We start from the raw sequence: 16,602 nt of genomic DNA on the forward strand, positions 1-16,602 counted from the left end.
GGGACAAAATCATAAGAACAACTGTGAGGATGTGTCAGAACCAGGCTATGTGACCTTCTGTTGTACGCAGAGTTACTATGAGTCAGAACTGACAGCACAGTGCCTAACAACAACAGCAACACAGTTGGAGAAGGCGACTCTTCCTTAGTCATATGTTAACTGCCTTCTAACCTGAGGGTCTCATATGCCGACCCTATTTCTGACAATGTTCCATGACTATCCATAGGATTTCAGTGGTTAATTCCTCAGAAGTGGATCGCCTATTCCTTCTTCTTAGTCTTAGTCTGGAAGCTCTGCTGAAACCTGCTCCCTGTAGGTTACCCTGCTGGTATTTGAAATACCAGTGACATAATTTCCAGAACCACAGCAACACAAAAGCCAATATAATGTAACAAACTACAGCAAGTGGTGGTATAAAATTATAGAAACATTTATTAAGAATTTTTTTACGTATGAATCTATTGTTTCTTGACATATCTTCCATCTAGATTTACAGAGTTCTCAAAATGGTGTTTCCACCATCTCTGAAACCCTTCTTTGAAGATTCCAGTGCTCTTTACTGGATATCTCATCACCATGACAGCTTTGACAACCTCAAGGACCTCAGATTATATTCCCTTTGCATAGTCTTTTAGTTTGGAGAACAAAAAGAAGTCAGAAGGGTTGAGATAAGAGGTGTTGCTGGATGGGATGAAGTGCCACAATAATGTTCTTGATTGATAGCCCTTGCTATCCTCAAAGAAGAAATACCGCATATTATCGTGTATAAGCCAAGCGATTATACAACTCTTAGCTCAATCCATACATGCATCCATTGTCTCAAGCACATGTGTACATATGTTGCCATCATCGTTTTCAAAGCATTTTTGTTCTACTTGAGCCCTTGGTATCAGCTCCTCATTTTTTCCCATGCATCCCAATCCCTCCATCATGAACCCTTTATAATATATAAGTTATTATTATTATTTTATGTCTTGCACTGTCCTGTCTCTCTTTACCCCCTTCTCTGTTGTCAATCCTCCTGAGTTGGACATTGTGATTGGTTCCCACTTTATCTCCCACCCCCACCCCACCTTCCCCTTCCCCTTCTGATATGGCTGCTCTCAATATGGGTACCGAGGATTTTATCTGTCCTGGATTCCCTGTGTTTCCAGCTCTTATCTGTACCCATGTACAGGCTCTGTTCTAGCCTGATTTGTAAAGTTGATTTAGGTTGCAAAGCTTTAATAATTTCAGAAGATGTCCACTTCAGTTTTGTTGAAAATGTGATATTAGCCCTGATCACAAAATTATTTTTCCTTTATGAAACCAAAGTATCCTTTTTTGAAGGGCACCATAATCAGACTATAGAGCCCTGGTGATTTAGCGTGTTCAGCATTATCGGTTCAGCAGTTTGAAATCACCAGCCACTTTTCAGGAGAAAGATGGGGTTTTCTACTTGTGTAAAGATTTAGTCTACCAGAGCCCAGAGCACTGTTATACTGTGTACTTGATGGTGGTGAGTTTATTTTTTTTGGAATGAGACAAATTCGGGAGCACTAAGAGGATGGTCCCAAGGTAAGCACTTGGCACTCACTAGCGGCTCCACAGAAGAAACATGGGTTTTCTGCTACTGTAAACATTGATAGCTTTGGAAAGCCACAGGGGAAGATAGGGTTGCCATGAGGCAGAACTAGCTGAATTCTAATGAATAAGACTAAGAAAAGTGTATTACTGAGAAAACGTTTTTGCAGTCACTCATAGATTGAAGAAACATGTTTAGATAGGCATTGTTTTGAAAACAAGAACGCCTTGGTTGGGATCCTAACTCTAAGAGCAATACTTGTTCACTTAGACAGTGTGTCAGGATCCCTGGTGGTGTAGTGGCCATGAGTTGGGCTGCTATCCAGCTCCCCGTGGTCGGCAGTTCAAAACCACGAGCCGCATCTCAAGAGAAAGGTTGGTTTTCTACTTTGTAAACAGTTAAAGTCTCAGAAACCAACAGGAGTTTCTCTGAGTCAGAATTGAATTTGTGGTAGTGAGATATACAGCGTGTCTGCACAAATGTAAAGGACTCATTCTCTCTACTCCATCCCTCATAAAACGACTAATAGAAGAGGTAGGAACCATGAATGTACTTGATGATATGTTTCCTATGATATTAGTTGTACCTGTTCTTTCTTCTAAGACTGACTCAGAAAGAGATATGTTCACAGCAATTTTATGAATAGGCCCCTTGAAAATTGAGCAATATATTCTAATTTTTTCATTGACTAATGCATTGCCCTCCCAGAGTAAGGGGTGTTACACTAGAAACAACATAACATGTCAGCCTCTTTGCTGGCAATGAAATCATGGAAAATAATGCAGTGCCAAGTTCTGAATTGTATATTAGAAGTTCATAAATTATTAATTCATTCAAAATTTACACATGAAAGGCAATCTATGAGTCCTATTAGAAATACAGGACACTAGCAAGAAATTAATGGGTACATTTAAAACTAACAAAGGTATTATTAGATATTTTATACTATTAATTTAACACAAACCTTTATGAAAATATAACCCTCTAAAAGTAGTTACACTTGAGCATACGTAAAGATTTCCCAGTCAGGAAAACATGTAAGTTTTAGTCATTTTTCTTCCTATCTAGATTGTTCATTTAGATACTTTTTTGTATCTTAACACTTCTTTGATTAATATAAATAAGTTTTCAGAATGGTATAAATGCTTAAGTGCTCCTTTACTCATGAAATGTTGGTTGTTTTAGCTACTTTTAAAAAAACATTTAAAAACCTTTTTTTTTACTTGCAGATTTATTTCTGAAATATTAGAGCCATGACAACCCAAAAGAAAACAATTCTAGCTTTCAATACCTGGAGTCAAACTCAGTAATCTTGACCCAGCTATAACTAGATTATTAATATTTTCAACTCTGAACCACTTTTCCTCTCCAACATTTACATACTAAAGAAAAGTAAAATATTTAATGTTTATTATACCTCATCTATAGAAAACATTTAAAAATAGAATGCTCATATGGGCTGTGTGTGTGTTAGGAAATTTAATCATGATACTGTGACTTATTTTACGACAATGAAACTTGTAAGGACAGCTCTTAATTCTGAAAAAGAATTCAAAAAGAATTCATTTTATTTAAGAAATATACATGACAAAACCTTTTCTCAGCTAAATAAATCTTTAGTACTAATTGCAGAATGATTCATCACATACTATATACATCTTAAGTCTCAACATAACAAATTTTTACTAAAAAAATAGAACATACCTTTTTCTAAGTGGAAATTTCAGAAACATATGTTAAACAAAATGTTCATTGCATGTGAACACACTAAATGATCTTTTAAAATTGAAATGAAACTTGTAATTACATAAGTACACAAGATTCTTGGAAATTCATTATTTCCAAAAATAAGCGTCACATTTGTTTCCCAAATTATTTGCATTTTCTGATCCAGACCTTCTTCATTGCATTTTTCATCTCTGCATTTCTTAGAGTATAGATTAAAGGGTTCAACATAGGGGTGATGACAGTGTAAAACACAGTCAGTGATTTGTCGATGGGCAAGGTGGAAGGAGGCCTCACATACATGAAAATACAAGGGACAAAGAAGAGGACCACCACAGTGATGTGGGAGCCACAGGTGGATAAGGCTTTGCGCCTCCCTTCCTGACTAAGGTTCTTCAGGGAATGTAGAATGACTCCATAGGAGATGAGTAGCAGCATAAAGATGACCACACACATTGCCCCATCATTGGCAACCACAATGAGACCAATGACATAGGTGTCAGTGCAGGCAAGTTTTAATAAGGGGTACATATCACATATGAAGTGGTCTATGATATTGGGGCCACAGAAGGGAAGGTTGTAAACAAAGAGAAGCTGAACTACAGCATGCACAAAACCTCCAACCCAGGCCAACAATACAAGCAGAACACATACTCGTTGGTTCATGATGGTCATATAATGCAGAGGTTTGCAGATTGCCACATATCGGTCATAGGCCATGACCACCAGAAGTAAAATCTCAGCCCCACCAAATAAGTGTCCTATAAAAAGCTGAGTCATGCATGCTTTAAATGAAATGGTTTTCTTCTCATAGAGTAAGTCTATAAACATATTTGGAGTAACTGAAGTAGAATATACAGCATCCATAAATGATAAGTAGCCAAGAAAGAAGTACATGGGGGCATTGAGGGTTGGGCTAACCACCACAGTCACAACAATGAGGAGGTTGCCCACCATTGTGACCATATAGATGAGCAAGAACATGACAAATAATATTTTCTGGCCCTGAAGGCTCTGAGTGAGCCCCAAGAGGATGAACTCAGTCACATTGTTCCGTGGTTCCATAGGCTCTTCTGTGTGTCCTTACTTCAGAGCACAGAGCGTGTGTACCTGTCAATATAATGATGCCTGGTGAATTTTGAAGTCTTAAGATAACTTATTTATTCCAATAATAAGGATTTATGTATTCAATTACTAAGGATTATGATTTATTATTTTCCAATACTAAGACTACAAGAATATAAAACTGATGAAAAGATGGTCTCTATCCTTAGCTATCCTATAGACTAATGGTAAAACAAATTGGGAGTATGCATGGGGGAAAAGAAGATTGTTAAATAAAAGGAGTTGCTATACTAACTTTTCATCTAAAAGTAAATAATATTATAAATATAACTATGGTATCCATATGACCAGCAAATTTAAAATAAATACAAAGATTTAATGTTGAAACAAAGTAAGATTTAGTTTATATTTACTTTCAAGTCAATAGAAGATATTGTTTTCTACCTTACATGAATGGAAGAATTATCTGTAACTGATAATCCAATTAGACATATTTGACTGTTTAACAAATTTACGGAACTCTTACAATGCAATAAATATAATCAATAGAGAAATTAATTTTGAAAAACCATTTACATTTTAGAGAATATATACAATATAAATATCTAAAGTAGGTTAAAAAATTCAAAATAGATGACTGATGAAAGACAAACAACCTAATGACAAAGTGGGGAAAGGGTATAAGTAGCCAGGTAAAGGAAATGTACATTTAAGGGGCCACCAAACATAAGAGAGAATGTGGAAGCTCCCCTGTAAACAGGAAAATGCAAAATACAATAACAGATAACCCTTTATTCCCTTCTGTCAGAAAAGTTGAAAAACCAGTTTATAACTATAACTGAAAAAATATAATTTCTTACACTATGTACCAGCAACTGTAAAGTGTTCACTTATTAATATTTTTGAAAAAAATAATAACAATGTCTTATGAAAGTAAAAATATATATCAAATTAATTACTGTCTTTATAATCTATCCTATAGGAATTAAAGCAACAGTACATAATAATATAGTCATAAGAAATACTTATTAGGCATCAAAAAGCAAGAACATAAAAAAGGATTCTAAGTTAATTCCATCTAGTAGAGAAAAAGTTACATGTATCTAAAACCAAACAAAATAAGTACTAAATAGAATACATCTATTGATAAGAATTAATTAGAGTTATGCTTGTACCTTAGAGAATTCCCACAAGGTACTGTTAAACAAGAAAGAAATAAGCATAAAACTGTGCTTATACATGTTTGCATGTGATTATACAAATATGGGAAATATAAATTTTTATTTTGGTATAAACAGATTACATTTGGTCTAGTGATATATATAAAACAATTAATTTGATTGTGAAGACAGATTCTAAATAAAAGAAAAATTGCACATTTGCAAAAACATATATCAAAATATTATTAATATCCACTGCACTGTTAAGTATTTAAGCAATCCTTGTAATAACATCAAAATAAAATCCAAATAATCTCTAGATCTCTATTGACATTGACTTCAATATTATCTAACCTCATAATTTTCTGGACCTCCTTTGCATGGATTGTCCTTTTTTTTTTCCATATATATATATTTTTTATTATAATATACAATATATATTTTTACATAAATTGAATATACGTAATTTATTTTAACAGCTATTGGTTTGCTTTTTAATCGTTTTTTTTTTCCTCTTTTTTAACATTTTATTAGGGGCTCGTACAACTGTTATCCCATGCATGGATTGTCCTTTCTAATTATCATCAAGTCCTCTGCATGTGCACTAGAGCCTGTTCTCCTTATCACACTCAAAGCTGTGCTCCTATAGTTGTCTCTTCCATTTCCTGCATCACCAGATTTCCTCTCAGTTTTGCTTTATTCTGTCCACATATTTGTACAGTATGAAATAGCCATTGATGAAATAATCTACACACCACAACTCCACATCTATTCAAACAAGCCCTCCTATTCTCAATTCTAAATAAAACCTCCTACACATTGACAAATCCAATGGTCAATTGCAGTCCCTTTCTTATTTAGCCAATCATGTCTGTGGATTCAAGTACTAACTTGGTTGCATAACAAGGTCTTAAGTTATTGAAATTCAAACATTCAAGTTTGTGATACTATCACAATGTGATACTATCACATTTTCTGATCATGAAAATATTTGCAACAGTGCTTGAAGAACATTTCATTTGATTCCATAAAGAAATTTACAATAGTCTGCCCACTATCATAAATGTAAGATATTCACATTTAATATTAAAATATTATATGAGTTACACTTACCGCTAAGTGAGTTCCTAAGAGTATTAACATTAGCACAGTGGGATATATCCTGGATCCACATGGCATGAAAATACTCAAAGAGAATAATACAAAATCCAGTCAATTCTCATATATTTTATTATCACAAAGAATTTCTAATGTGATTATCAGAATCACTTTGGAGAGCATTAAATGCCTATGACTGTCCAACTCTCACTACTATGTATACTAGACATGAATCAAAATCTATTGATGACTAAGCATAAAAATGCTCCCTGAGTTACCTGAAGCATTAAAAGACAGTCATTGGACTGGAGTTGTGAATGGTGGTGCTTCCTCCCTCGTCCTAAAAGGTAACAGGTTCATGCGCTGATGCCATCTCTGTGGACACAGGGAGTAAGATAGCAGATGCACCATCCCCACATCAAGAACTACTTCTATAAGGTCAACTCTTTCCATGCTTCAAAAAGACTGTCTCCCCTCAGTCTCTCAGGAGGAAATAAAACGTACTTTTTAAATTAATGGATTTTTTTTAAAAAGAAGATGAAAAATGTCATGTCTCCAAAAGAAGTCTGAATCTTCATTGTAAACTTGCCCTAGAACAAAGGGTATTAAATAAATAGTTTGAGGTTTAAAGAAAAGTATATTTTCTGAACAAGCAAACTGTGAGTTGTTTAGATCAACATTTTATAGCTTGTATTTGAGAGGTAAAGTAGTGAAATAGCCTTTATAGCATTCTGATTTTCAGTTCTTCATACTGGCCTGACTTTATACAGCACAGCTGAACGTTGGTTTGCGTGAAGTATGAATAATATCCTCATATTCATATTTTTGTTATGCTTTGTTTTCATGATTTCATTTGCTGAAATAGTTATATACTTAAGTACTTGAATTGACAAACATTCTCTGTGGTAAGGGCAAAAATCTGTGGACTCTTTATGTGCATTTGAACTGCAACACATATGGTTCAGTCATTCAATTTCTTCAACTCCAAAGGTGACTCTACATAATTAAACTCATTGGGACCTTCGTCATAATTCTGAGAGGATCTCCACATCTCCAGAGATGCCACAAGGATAATACCCACATCGATCAGGACTTATAGAACTGGGACCTCAGGGGAGAAAATCACAACAGAATAGCCTGAGGTCAGATCACCAAAAGGGAAAAAGAGCGGACAGAATTGGAATATGTAAATATTCTCTTGCTTCAAGCAACCTTCAAGCAAACCTTTTGGGTGGATAAGGTTCAGTTTCAAAGTTGTAAAAGTTTAAACTTATCATAAGATGTGGTTGGAAGGGGTGCCAGCCCCCCCGCCCCCACTCATCATGGGGTTGATAGGCACAATTGTACGTTGGGATATATAGTGATTATATTAAAGTCAGAGAGAGCATGAGAGATAGAAGAGATATTGAAATAATGGAGTCAGACACATTTCATGGTAGCAATGCTCACCTCAGCCCCCTTGGTGGTCCACGTGAAGAGTGGGGGAAGGGAAGGAGGACAAGGGGAAAGGGAACAGGGGAGTGAGGATGGGAGAGGAGAGGGGAAACTGACAAAAGGTCAAGGGAGGAGCCAAGAGAGATCTGTATTGCTAACCCAGGCATATATACCTTTGGGGAGAGTGTAAGCCCACTAATTACAGGTAAAGACATACATCACAGGAAGGGGTTGCACTATAGGTTATACAGCAATGAGAGGGGGACAATCTAGGAATATACACGCAATAGGAAGAGGAGGGATTGGGGATATACATGTGAGAAGATAGGCGGATCCTAGATACAGGATGGCAGCCTAACTTTGGATGTCTCTGAGCAGGTTTGGCCTGTTCCCTGGCACCATTATCAGTAGGGTGTGAACTCCACCTACAGGAACCAAATCAATGACTGCAAACCTTTAGAGAGAAGTAGGTTATTGTCCTTAGCAGCAGGGAGCGGGGCCTACCATAGTCTGGTGACTGATTAGGAACAACTCAAATGCATAGAAAGCAAATTAATACCCTGTTGTGTTCTTTAAAGAAATATTGAAGTCCTAACTTCTTTACATAAAGGTAAAAATGCCTCCATTTATACATGGAATCGATGAAGATATTATTAGTCAAGTTAGCATGAGGTCATCCTGAAGTAGGGTGTGTCCCATTGGTGTTCTAAAAGTGAGACCATACAAAGAAACAGACAAAGGATCCAATGATATACTAAATTGGAGAATCAACCTAGGAATTCCTGGAGCTACCAGAGAGCTAGGGGAGCAGGAACAGATTTTCCTTCATTGCTTCAAAAAGAATTCACACAACAATCCACACACAGAGGATATTTTCCTGTTGAGTCATCAATAGGCCTGATGTGGGACTAACTGTGATATAATGAGTCTCTGTTGTTTACGGCCATTCATTGTGTACTATGTTGTTATGGCATTATTAGGAAAATCCATTCACGTGTGTGGACCTGATTGTCTAGAGAAAAAAACCCAGTGACACTGTATAAGACAAATTTTTATAGCAAGAATTAATTTTGTGTAGAAAAAGCATCTTAGCCCAGTCCAACTCAAGTCCATAAATCCAATGCTAGTGCATAAATCATGACACCACATCCCAGTGACACAGAATGTTCAAGCAGGAAGTAGAATGATGACAGGCCAGTGAGTGCCAAGTCATATGGATCCAAGGTCAGGGTGCCAACCGTGTTCAGTGTTGGGTGGTCCACATGAGTGCACCCCTTGAAGCAGACATAGAGGCCTATAAAACAAAAAGTAAAAGTGGCAGAAAGGGAGCAGTTTCCTGAGTCCCTCACTCTCACATCAAAGGCAACACCCCAAAGGAGGTGTCATCAAGCTACCATTTGATTGACAGGCTTCACTCCACCGCTACACAGGAGTGTCCCAATCATTTCCCTTTAGTAGATGCCAACTTGTAGTGACCCTATAGGACAGGGAAGAACTGTCCCTTTGTTTCCAAGACTGTAATTTGTTATGGAAGTAGAACACCCCATCTTTCTCCTGAGCAGGGGCATCTAGTGACAGAAAATCATGCAAGTACTACAATCTCCATGACAGTGAAAGTCTTGAGTTTGTCACAGAGAGAGGTTCAGTCAGGCAGATGACATCTGATCTAACTCACAGGAATGGGAAAATTTATTCAGAACAAGTCATTATAAACTTGATTCAGTTGCATACAAACTAGGGTTCGCTCTTCTTAGGGCTTGCATAGCATTCCGTCAAAACATAGTCTGGAGTCTTAACCACTATACCTGTGAATGTGAGTCTGGGAATAATGTCTATGAAGATGTTATCTGTAGGTTAACATGAGAATAAAGTGAAGTAGGGTGACTTCCACTCGTGTTGTCATACATGAAGAGAAGAGACAGAGACAGAGAGATAAAGGATGCCAGGTAATGCTGCTGTTGAAGTCAAGGGATTCCAGGATCTGCCAAAAGCTAAGAAAGTAATAGAACAGATTCTCTGTCAAATCTCAAAAGGAAATAAGGCAGCTGATAATCTCCAGAACATTTCTGTTACTTAAAGTGATGCCCCTGGGAAGATTTTATCACAGTCTTCAGAAAAAAAACAAAACACTTCATTCTCACAGTAAAAGTTTTGAGTTTCCAGGGAGAATTTCACCTGGTGTGGATGGGGAGAGGCAAGATCTGAGTTGAACATGAAAAACAGTATAAAACATCGGTTCTCAACCTGTGGGTCACGAATGCTTGGGGGTCATTCAACCCTTTCACAGGGGTTGCCTGATTCATAAGAGTAACAAAATTACAGTAATGAAGTAGCAACAAAAATAATTTTATGTTTAGGGGTTCACCAAAACATGAGGAACTGTATTAAAGGGTTGTGGCATGAGGAAGGTTGAGAACCACTGGTATAAAACATTTCAAAGGACAGTTTGAAATATTATAGACACTAAATTCTTATCCTGCAACCCTTTCTGAGGATGATATTACCAGTTGTTTCTGTCTACACCAAGCAACAGTGAACGATGTTGCTGAGGAGGAAGGATATGTTCTCATTCAGAAATGCACTTACAGAGAAGGAAGATCAGTAGGCATTGTTGAGTTACAGTTGCCTTCCCATTTTCTCTCCCATTCACTTAGTAAAAGAGCCCTGGTGGAGTAGTGGGTTGAATATTGGGTTGCTCATAGTAGGATTAGTAGTTTGAACTCACTAGCTTCTCTGTGGGACAAAGATCAGACTGCCAGCTTCCTTAGAGACTTAGTTTGAGACCCTCTGGGAAGCAGTTCTACTCTCTGTTGTAGTGTTGATATCAATCAGAATGAACTCAATGGCGGTGGACTTGGTTTAGGTTATTTTGTAATTAGACTTTATGTTGCCAATAAGAGCAACATTCCCAGATTTTAACAATGTTCCTCAATATCTGTTGAAAATTAAGGTGACCAATAAGACACAAGTTAAGTCATGGATGTTGGGTCAGGGACAGGCAGTGAGAGCCTCAACCTTTATCCCAGCACCTACCAAGAAACGAAGCTGATGGACAATCCTCAGAACTGGCTCCAAGAATAACCATCTTTCCTCCCCACCTGCAATGGCTGGACAATTAGACCAAGGAAAAACATGACAGCAGTGGGAAATCCCCAGCCGCTGCAGTCCCAAAACCTTCCCAAAGGAATCCGCTTCGGCCCCTCCTTTAAAAACCCACCACTCTCCTAACTGGGCGTATCTTCCCCAGGCTTCTTGCTGGACTATGGAATCTCATCTGAGGACTTCTTTTCTAATAAAGAGCAGTTATCGCCTCTTAACTTTTTCTCTCTTTGTCCTCATATTTCAGTTTACCTCTCATTTGGTCCGAAATTCAGGAGGAGTAAGACTTGTCTTGACATGCCTTGGGTGTACCTTGGGTGAGTATGGCGCCCCTCTCTCCTCCATCTTTCCTTCCCACCGACCGGGACCTTTCAGCTGCCTTCTGCCATGTCTATGAGTAAGTACCTGACTTAATGTTATCTCTGCTATTTTGGCCATTGTCCCTTGCTGCTGGCTTGTTCCACCATAGGCTTTGTCCATTCATTCCTGCAGAACCATGGGCCCACGTCAGAGCCTGTCCATCAGCCAGGGAGTTGGGAAGCTGCTGAGCCGCTTCCCTTCATCCAAAGGTAGGAAGCATTCAGGGACACATGAGTCTCTCTGCTTCATTTCCGGGGAGCTGGGAAGCCATACTTCCCCCTCGTTCCATTCCAGAGGCCCAATTGGAATCTCAGGACGGTGATTGCAGCATGAGAAACAAAAATTACAAGGCGAATTATTCCACACCTTTAGGGTGTCTTCTAACTAACATCTCTACCCTTGGCTTAATGTCAGACATCTGGTCCAAAAGCCTTGTTTGTTTGTTTTTTAATGCAATTCGGTTTAGCCTCAGTATAAACTAGATCATGGAAAATGGCCCAAGGTCCCTTACTTCCAAGCTTTCTTCCTTCTATACTCCCATATATCTCTCTGTACTACCTGTCACCCAACTCAGTTTCTCTTAGCCAAACACTCTCTTAATCAGGCTTCTGACAGTACTCCCCTTTCATCTTTCTCCAAACCCCCTGACTCCTTGTCTGCACCCCCAGTAAAACCTCCTCCATATTCTGGGTGCCCCTTATTATCACCTCCCTCTGCTACCCACTCAACTCCCATCCACTCCTCCGCCAACCCCGCCCCCGTCTCCAGGCCTTAAATTCTCTCCTTTGTCTTCTCCTGTCAGTCATTAAACCCATTCACACCAACGCCTCCTCTGCCTACTATGGGAAGTTGTGGGCACTAAATGCTTCATCCACATATATGTTCCTTTCTCTCTCACTGACTTGTCCCAAACTGAAAAGCACTTAAGTTCCTTTTCCAATAATCCCACCACCTACATCAAAGAGTTTCGCCACCTATCTCAAGCCTATAATTTTTTATGGCATGATATTTTGGAAGTCCTTGCATCCACCCTTACCTCAAATGAAAGAGAGTGTGTGTGCCGCTACCCAGCAGCATGCAGACATGGTCCATCTCACTGATCCCAACATGCCTGTGGGTAATGAGACCGTCCCAAGGCAAGAACCAGGCTGGAGTTACCACACCACTTCCCAGGCAGGCCAGGATTGCCATTCCTGCCAAGATAAAATGCTCCAGTGTGTCTTGGCTCACCTCTAGGCAAAGCAGTTAATTTTGACATACTCAGGGAGATTATTCAGAGGCTGGATAAAAATTTGGCAGCATTTTTAAATCACCCGACTAAAGGCCTTACCCAATACACCCACCTAGACCAAACTTGACCAGCAGGGGCCACGGTCCTCACCACATATTTCATTAACCGATCAGTTCCAGACATTAAAAAAAGTTTTTGAAAAAGCCAAATACGGCCCTCAGACTCATGTCCAGGACCTGGTAAATATGGCCTTTAAAGTCTTTAATACCAGTGAGGAGCAGGCAGAGGCAGACAGGGAGTCTTGAAATTGCCAGAAGGCAAAATTACACGCCAAGCCTTGATTGCAGCCCTGAGACCCTCAGCAACCAGGGAGGCGTCAACATCCTTCCCAGGTGCTGAAAACAGTAATTTCAGACCACATCTAGAGCCTGCTTTAAGTGTAGCCAGCAAAGTATCTGGGCCAATTGTTTTCCACAACCTTGTCCATCCACCAAACCTTGCCCAGTGTGGGGTCAACAGACCCATTGGAGAATTGACTGTCCTTTGGCGCACAGCTGTAAAAGGCCAATCCCTCCAATCTCTGACCACCGTTAATGCTACTGGGCCAGGCTGTCAGGAACTGACAGAATCTAGACTTGAAGACCTCAATCGCCCTCACCGAGCCTGGGGTAACAATCAAGGTAGCAGGTAAGGTTTTGTCCTTTCTGGTCAATACAGGTGCTGCCTTTTCTGTTTTGCATTCATTCTCTGGTCCTTTACACCCTCCCTAGGTCTCTGTCACATAAATTAATGGCCATCCTTCACACCCATTGTCCACTGGACCCCTTACATGTCTGGTGGATAGCAGGCCAGTTAAGCAAAAAACTAAGATGGAGACAGTAAATTTCAAATAGTCAGAAAAGTATACAGAGAGCTTTTGCCAAGAAGTTAATGAGAAAAGAGAAATGAATGTGTTCATTATAATAAAAGAATTACAGTATAAAAAATATGATGGGCTTCAAACTAATGATTCCCCGAGTACACAGGAAAACAACTGAGCAGACATAGTTGCCCGCAGCCTACCTAATTCAAACCACCCTCACCTCTCTCCATCCTCTTCTTGTCAATGCCTAATGTCCAGCCACAGTATACAGACACGGAATTACACTCTTTGCTGTCCAAGGGAGGAACCTAAACCCCAGAAGTGTGCATAATGCTGCAAGAAAATCTAGCCTTATACCAAGCCCAGGCAGCCACTATCATACAAGAACTCTATCACTCTTTATACATCGTACCAAGAAAACAGCCATTTCCTTAAACCTCGGTTTCATCAACTGCCATTGGAAATCTGTGTGAACACTGTTCTGCCTACTGCACTACTGCACTCACGGCACTGTCAACCTGCAGGAAGGACTTCAACCAAGCTTCCCCACCCATCACGTAAAAGGACATCTCCCAGGACAAGATTGGTAAGTAGACTTCACCCACATGCCATCACACAAAAAGCTAAGCTACCTTCTTACCATGGTTGACACTCTTACGGGGTAGGTAAAAAGCCTTCTGTACCAAACATGGAACTGCATAAGTAGTGACAGACACCCTACTGACCCACATCATCCAAGATTTGGTTTTTCCACCTCCACGCAATCTGATAATGGGACTGCTTTCATTTCCAAGATTACTCATCAGGAATATTCAGAACTAAACATAGCTTGGAAGCTACACATTCCCTGCAGACCTCAGTCATAAGGAAAAATAGGAAAGGCTAATGGACTGCTCAAAGAACACCTCACAAAGCTTTCTGTTAAATTCAGCCAGTCCTGGGTGACACTTTTACCTATAGCTCTTGCTCAGATTAAAGCCTCCCCTCATAGTCCCACCTTCCTTAATCCTTTCAAACTCATGTATGAAAAACCATTCCTACTTAACTACTACTTACCAATCCAAGAAGCCCCCTTGGCATCCTGCCGCCCTTATCTCTTTCTTTTAAGACAGGTGCTCTGGAAACACATGGACAGGTACCTGCCCCGCCCTGAAGACTCAGACCAAACCTCTCAGGTGGCCACGCTGAAACCTGGAAACTTGGTACTTCTAAAAAATGTTCATCCTAACCTCTACAACCACTGTGGTCAGGTCCACACATCATAATCCTCACTGTACCCACGGCAGTTCAGGTACTCCGGAATCCTAACTGGCACCACCTCAGCCAAGTTAAACAGGCCCCTTCCAGCCATGATTCTCTGTACTCTACCCAAGTCATGGGGCCCACTCACCTTTGTTTTACTAGGGTGCAGTCTGCAAGCCACCCTAAGCCAAGGTAAGGATACAAAGCCCAAAGTAAACACCTTCACATAGTAATTTGTTGTCCGCAAATCCTTTCAGGCTGACAGTGCTAAGCAGACCCATGGCTGTGAAAGGATATTGCTCCCAGCAGGGTGCCAGTTAAGAGTTTCAATCTACTGTCCCCTGGCACCCTAAAATCAATAGGTACTGGAGCCTCCCTGCAGTCCCTGTGTTTCCGTTTTTACCAAACAAAAAAGTATTGTCGATGGTAGCCAGACATCTGCGGTGGGTGCCCATATTCCTCTTGCAAAACATGTGTAGTGCTTGATTGGAATACAGAGCTCAACATAAATAGAGCAGGCATTTTTTTCGGGGATGAAAGCCAAGCCTACCGCTTTAACATCGCTGATCCCCAGGACCGCAAATGAATGTCAGGGGTAAAGGGCAAACTGTATTCTTGGCAGTGCCGCACCAGACCTGTTGCTACCCTTCACATCCATCAATAGTATGTAAGAATCCTCCCCAAAAGTTTTAATAAATTAAAGCAGGTGCCACAGAAAATCAACAATAGTAAACAATCCTTGCCTAACTAGCTACTGGCAGTAGATATTCCATCATCCAAAAAAAACTCAATAGTCCATTCACCTGGTTAAAAGTAATCCAGGAAGCTGCTGCCCTCCTCAAAGTTTCAAAAGTAATCAATATAACCACTTGCTTTCTCTGTGCCTCCCTATAGCACTCATTATTACTTGCCCTGCCCTTATTAACTTTTTTCCATCTAGCGAGTCCATGGAGTGCCATACACCCTTCAAGGGAATGCCTTTGTATGATCCGTCCAACACCAGCAAAAACAGAACATATTGTATTTGATATCAAAACCCATTGGCCTCATACCATAGGTGCAACAGCATGCACAGCATAGCAGAGGTTCTCAGGATCCTCCCCCAGGAATTTTCTTTTGCTGCAATGGCACCCTTATCAAATGCATCAATGACTGTAACAAGCACCTGCTTTCTAACCACTGAAGTTCCCCCAAATTACTATGTAAGGGACTGCTGAATTCAAGTGGCTATGGGGTCCCAAAACCAACCCAAGCAACAAAAGGGTTGTCTTCCTACTGGTATTAGTTGACCTTAGTTTTGCCTCCTCACTGGTGACAGCTGGACTCTCTAGTGGGTCTCTGGGCCAACATGTGCTCCAGGCACAGAATTTTGAAAAATGATTTCAACAGTTCATGGATTCCACCTAACCCTACAGAATCCCTAACCTCCCTATAGCAAAAACTTACTTCTCTTGCACAGGTAAGCCTCCAAAACTGCAGGCCTCTAAATCTCCTAACCACAGAAAAAGGAGCCACCTGTATGATTTTTTGTGGGTTGTTTTTTTTTTTTGGTTGTTTTTTAATTAAAAAAAAATTATTTTATTGGGGGCTCGTCCAATTCTCATCACAATCCATACATACATCCACTGTGTCAAGCACATATGTACATTCGCTGCCCTCATCATTCTCAAATCATTTGCCCTCCACCTCAGCCCTTAATATCAGTTGCTCATTTTCCCGCTCACTCCCCAACCTCCCTCCCTCATAAACCCTTCATAATTCA

At 39.8% G+C, this 16,602-nt stretch overlaps 1 protein-coding gene across 1 annotated transcript; it reads right to left on the reverse strand.

The window, feature by feature from the left end:
• Window positions 1-3,436: 3,436 nt before the first annotated feature.
• Window positions 3,437-4,354, reverse strand: LOC101644054 (olfactory receptor 4A47-like). Its single transcript, XM_030885835.1, has one exon. The coding sequence runs from the start codon at window positions 4,352-4,354 to the stop codon at window positions 3,437-3,439; it is 918 nt and encodes a 305-aa protein (XP_030741695.1).
• Between the last annotated feature and the right edge of the window lie 12,248 nt (window positions 4,355-16,602).

Source organism: Echinops telfairi, unplaced genomic scaffold (genome assembly GCF_000313985.2).
Source record: "Echinops telfairi isolate 266 unplaced genomic scaffold, ASM31398v2 ScPeMD7_60;HRSCAF=208, whole genome shotgun sequence".
In the NCBI taxonomy this organism is placed as follows: Eukaryota; Metazoa; Chordata; class Mammalia; order Afrosoricida; family Tenrecidae; genus Echinops; species Echinops telfairi.